Raw genomic sequence first — 4,100 nt, 5'->3', positions numbered from 1 at the left:
CAGAAACTGTATTCTTATTTCACTGAAAGCTCTTTCAAAGGTGCTAAGTAATTAGAAGGAAATCCATGCATTTATACTTGAATGCTTAAACCCTAATGTGTCTTTCTAGGTGTCATCCTAAGAAAACTAGATCCCAGGTGAGATTTGACAGTTCCCCACCAGTGAAACTTACTGTTACTTACTCAGTAATTCCACAATCTACTCTTGATCCAAAAAAAAGGTCTCAGCTGGAGGCACCCAAGTGATATGGCACTTTTAAATGGAAGGAGAAACAGTTCAGGAAAACCAGCTTTGTTTTATTGTGTGTAAAATCAAGTGAAAAAAGCAGTACAAATAGCAGTGTATCTTTATAGTAACAAAAATAACTCCAACTTGAAAGACTTAAAATTTACTACTGAATTCTTAAGTTACAAAATTCCAAAGCAGGATTGTAGTAATTCCAGAGATATAAAATTGGTAAGTAGGCATCTGCTGGTGTACACAGAACAGTCTGAGATTCATCAATCACAATGCACATGGCACAGCAGTAAGGTATTGAATAAATTAGTCTGTCACCTCCTCGTGCTCTATTTACAACAGCTTACCTCAAGGCTGCTTAAGGAAACTATAGATATGTATAGATCATCTGAAGAGGATTAAAAACTCCAGATTTTGGATAATTGTAAAGCTAACTGGCTAACAAACCACAGGATGCTAGATCATGGACTTAGGGTTGCAGCAAAAATCTTCAGTCCTGTGGCATGTTGATTTAAACCACTTAGTATCCTACTAGAAGTTTAAATTTGGTCAAGAGGCACTTCTGCAAATTACTAGCATATTCATCTCTTCCATCCAATAAATCACTGATTTAAGTAAAGTCTTCTAAAAGACAAACCAAAATCCCTCCCATTTCAAGTCTGATAGAAGTGGAATGAAGAACTGAAGACTACAGCTATGAGCAGGATTTCTGGTAAGTTCAGGAACACTGTTTTGTTTCCTGCTTGATATTCCTTTAAATTAAACTCAATTCATCTGATGGTATAAATTGGGAACAAGGAGAACTCAGGTTTTGCCCTGGCAGTGAGGTTGAACTGTAGTGTCCATGGAGTTGTAGTGTACTTCACAGGCATAGATCTGACACTTGTGTGTTGCTCAGTTGTTTCTTGCCTGAAGAGGCTGCTTTGTCCAGGGAATCTTTGCAGGAAAGTGTAATGCCCCAAACCCTTCAACCACTCTATCTTGCACACAGTGAAGGATTAGTACAGTGCTCCTCCCCACAGCACTGTGCAACTCTTAACTCTGGCATTTGAATTTGGTAGCAGGGGGGACAGGACAGTTCCCTTCTAAAAGCTTAGGCACAGCAAACCCTCTGGTACCCCATAGCAGAAACAACATTTCCTCCTAAAATAGGAGGCTTTTGTGCTACAGAAGAATCCTGTCCAAGTTAAGGCTTTTCCAGTTGCTTTCAGATAACTTGGGTCTGTCCTGTCCTGAAAGCCATGACTACAGAAGTCTTGCCATGTACCTGCAGGGCAGACTTTAGAGAAGCACTTTGCTGAGGAGAGTATTTTCTACTACTGCCAGTTACACCAGAAGAAGTTAAAATAAAAAAGTAGTGTTTACCACAGGTAGAAACATGCACACCTTCCAGAAAACCTGTTCCAGTCTAATATTTCCTTCTTTCTTTGATACCAGTCTACATATCTTCCCCCCCCAGCTGGATGATGGATTAGGACATCATGGATTGTTGCACAGCCTTCTGCAGGGACTGCCTGGTCACCAGCAGCCGTACCACCTCCTCATTCCTTTTGGTCAGCCTCTTCCTGGCCTGGTCATGGGTCACCATTGTCATATCCCAGCCATTCACCTGGGGACAAAAAAAAAAACCTTAAAATGAGGCAGGTCCAGGGACTCACAGGAGTCCTGTAACTGTTCTATCAGAACCATGTAGTAGATATGGTTATGCCATAGCTCAGTTTATTTATAAAACCCACAAACTGTCCTGGGAAGTACCCAGAAAATTATTTTCCCCAGCATATGCTTCTCTGCATTGTGCAGCTGTCTTATCTTGGTGCTTACCTGCATGATCTTATCTCCAATCTGGAGTCCTGCAACTTCTGCTGGGCCTCCCTCTGTCACCCTTGTTACATAGATACCCTGGAAAGAAGGAATAAGTGTTCATCTACTAAATATGGGAGGATTCAGTACTCAAGGGACGTTTGACTGACAATGCTAAAAAAACTCTGTAGTGTTATCATGAGATTTTAGTTAAAAAGAGACGCGTGCAATCTTGGAAAATGGAAAGGGTGGAGAAGTCACTTGAATAACCTCAGCCTGCAAGTGATAATGGGGCAACAGAGTAGCTGTGGTAAAGGGCAGAGGGCAGATGATGCTTTGGGTATCAGCCTTTGGGAGAGGGAGTTGCTACAGAAAAAGACTATCTGACCTTGTCAGTCTTGTCTTCAGAGAAGGGATTCTGAGTAGGATCCTGATCAATGCCACCCCCAATGCTGAATCCCAAAATCAAATTGTCACCTTGACGAAGCTTATGTATTTCAATTCTTTGCTGGAAAGAGAAAGAGATCAAATAGCTGAGTATTGTGATGAGTGAAGAAATTTCAAATGCATTTCAGACACAGGTACTTCAGATCCAGTTAGATTGTCTCTCACAGAGATCCCATGACACAGCCTGGCACCTCAATTACTCAGAGCTTTTCTGCCTGCCCAGAAATGGAAGGGAACACTAAAACCAGAGCATGTCTCTTTAAACATGACTCATGCCTTGATAACCAGCAGTCACTTATGACTGGCCTCATCTTGCTCGTTATCCTCATGCCTTATGTTCCTGCTAGTCCTATCAGCAGAAATAACAACCTATTATTAGGATGGTTCTTTTTCAGGATAACTTTTGTAACCCAGGGCAGGTTCCTCAGTGCCCAATGCACAAAGGCATCTGACCAGCTTTGTGCATTATGTCAGCACTGTAGAAATGCCAGCTGGTGCAATTCCTGAGCCAGGGTAAAAAGCCACAGTCTTAACTGGCATAATAATCTCTCAAAAGCTGCTTCGACCCCAACTAATGAAAGATGTTCCTGCTCATTACAGGGGGGTGGATGAGATGACTTCCATGGGTGGCTTCCAACCTAAACCATTCTGTGATTCTCCTCTCACAGCCCTGGCACACAGACCCCGAACTTCCCACTGAATTCCAAACTCCCTCGGCATAGCCTCCGTGTCCTCAGCTGGGGCCACATACCCAAGCACAGCCGCCGTTACCATTCCAGCCAGGGGAAATCACAGAATCCCTTACTTTCACTATGTGTTGATTAAACCATTATCTCACTTTAACATCTCTGCTTCCTAAACCCCACCCAGACAAGCAGGTGCTTATCCTGCCCCTGTCCTCGCAGAGCGGGCACCGCACTGAGCCTGGCCTCAGCTGCCGCAAGGTCTCGGTACCGGGAGAACGCGCGTCTCGGCTGGGCTCTTTTCTCTCTTTTTTCTCAAGCAACGCCCGAGCAGCCCTGGCCAGGGGTCGGTCCCTCCGCCCGGCGGAGTCTCCCCTCTGTTCTCCCACCCGGTATCGCAGACGGAGAATCTGACAGCCCCCGCGGCAGGGAGCGGCCGCCGGGGCGGCAACCGGGGCCAGCGGCGCTGCGGAGCGAGCGGCCGCGCCCTTCGCCCGCGGACCGGGGCTGCCCGGGAAATCCGCCCTCCGACAGCCCGCAGGGCACTGCCGGGGACACCGGCACCGTTACCTGTGGCACCGTCACCTGTATCCCCGTCCCTGCCCCTCACACTTCGCTCGCTCCTTCCGTGCACTCCGCCTCCGCCGGGCACCTCCGCTCACTGACAACGCGCAGGGCGCTCCCAGGCACCACGGGCGTTCCCCTCTCCATCCCCGCCAGCAGCCCCCAGCACGGTATTCCCCGAATAGCGGTGACCGGCTGTCCCGGTACAAAAGCCATGCCCACCCCTCCCGTGCCCGCTCACCACCACGGCTGTGACCGGCTGGCCCGGTACGAACGCCATGTCCGCCCTGTGGCCGCCGCCGCCCGAACAAAAGCGCCTCGCCCGGCCCCGCCCCCCGCTCCCCGCCAGCCAATTCGGCCCCACCCCCG

General features: G+C 47.9%; 1 protein-coding gene across 1 annotated transcript; it reads right to left on the bottom strand.

Annotated features, from left to right (window-relative positions):
• Positions 1 to 275: 275 nt before the first annotated feature.
• On the bottom strand, positions 276 to 4,092 carry TAX1BP3 (Tax1 binding protein 3). Its single transcript, XM_086859711.1, has 4 exons — positions 3,973 to 4,092; positions 2,426 to 2,545; positions 2,059 to 2,136; positions 276 to 1,846 (listed from the first exon to the last, which is right to left on the bottom strand). The coding sequence occupies exons 1-4, from the start codon at positions 4,009 to 4,011 to the stop codon at positions 1,709 to 1,711; spliced, it is 375 nt and encodes a 124-aa protein (XP_086715837.1). The 5' UTR covers positions 4,012 to 4,092; the 3' UTR covers positions 276 to 1,708.
• Between the last annotated feature and the right edge of the window lie 8 nt (positions 4,093 to 4,100).

This window comes from Cyanistes caeruleus, chromosome 21, assembly GCF_971803275.1.
Source record: "Cyanistes caeruleus chromosome 21, bCyaCae1.hap1.1, whole genome shotgun sequence".
In the NCBI taxonomy this organism is placed as follows: Eukaryota; Metazoa; Chordata; class Aves; order Passeriformes; family Paridae; genus Cyanistes; species Cyanistes caeruleus.
This window is presented reverse-complemented; position numbering and strand designations above follow the sequence as displayed.

Excerpts from the sequence above, each read along its gene's own strand:
- TAX1BP3 (XM_086859711.1), bottom strand. The coding sequence starts at position 4,011 with ATGGCGTTCGTACCGGGCCAGCCGGTCACAGCCGTGGTG. Across the intron at positions 2,137-2,425 it reads CTGAAGACAAGACTGACAAG|GGTATCTATGTAACAAGGGT; the intron begins GTCAGATAGTCT and ends CCTTCTTTCCAG. Across the intron at positions 1,847-2,058 it reads TTGGAGATAAGATCATGCAG|GTGAATGGCTGGGATATGAC; the intron begins GTAAGCACCAAG and ends TTTTGTCCCCAG.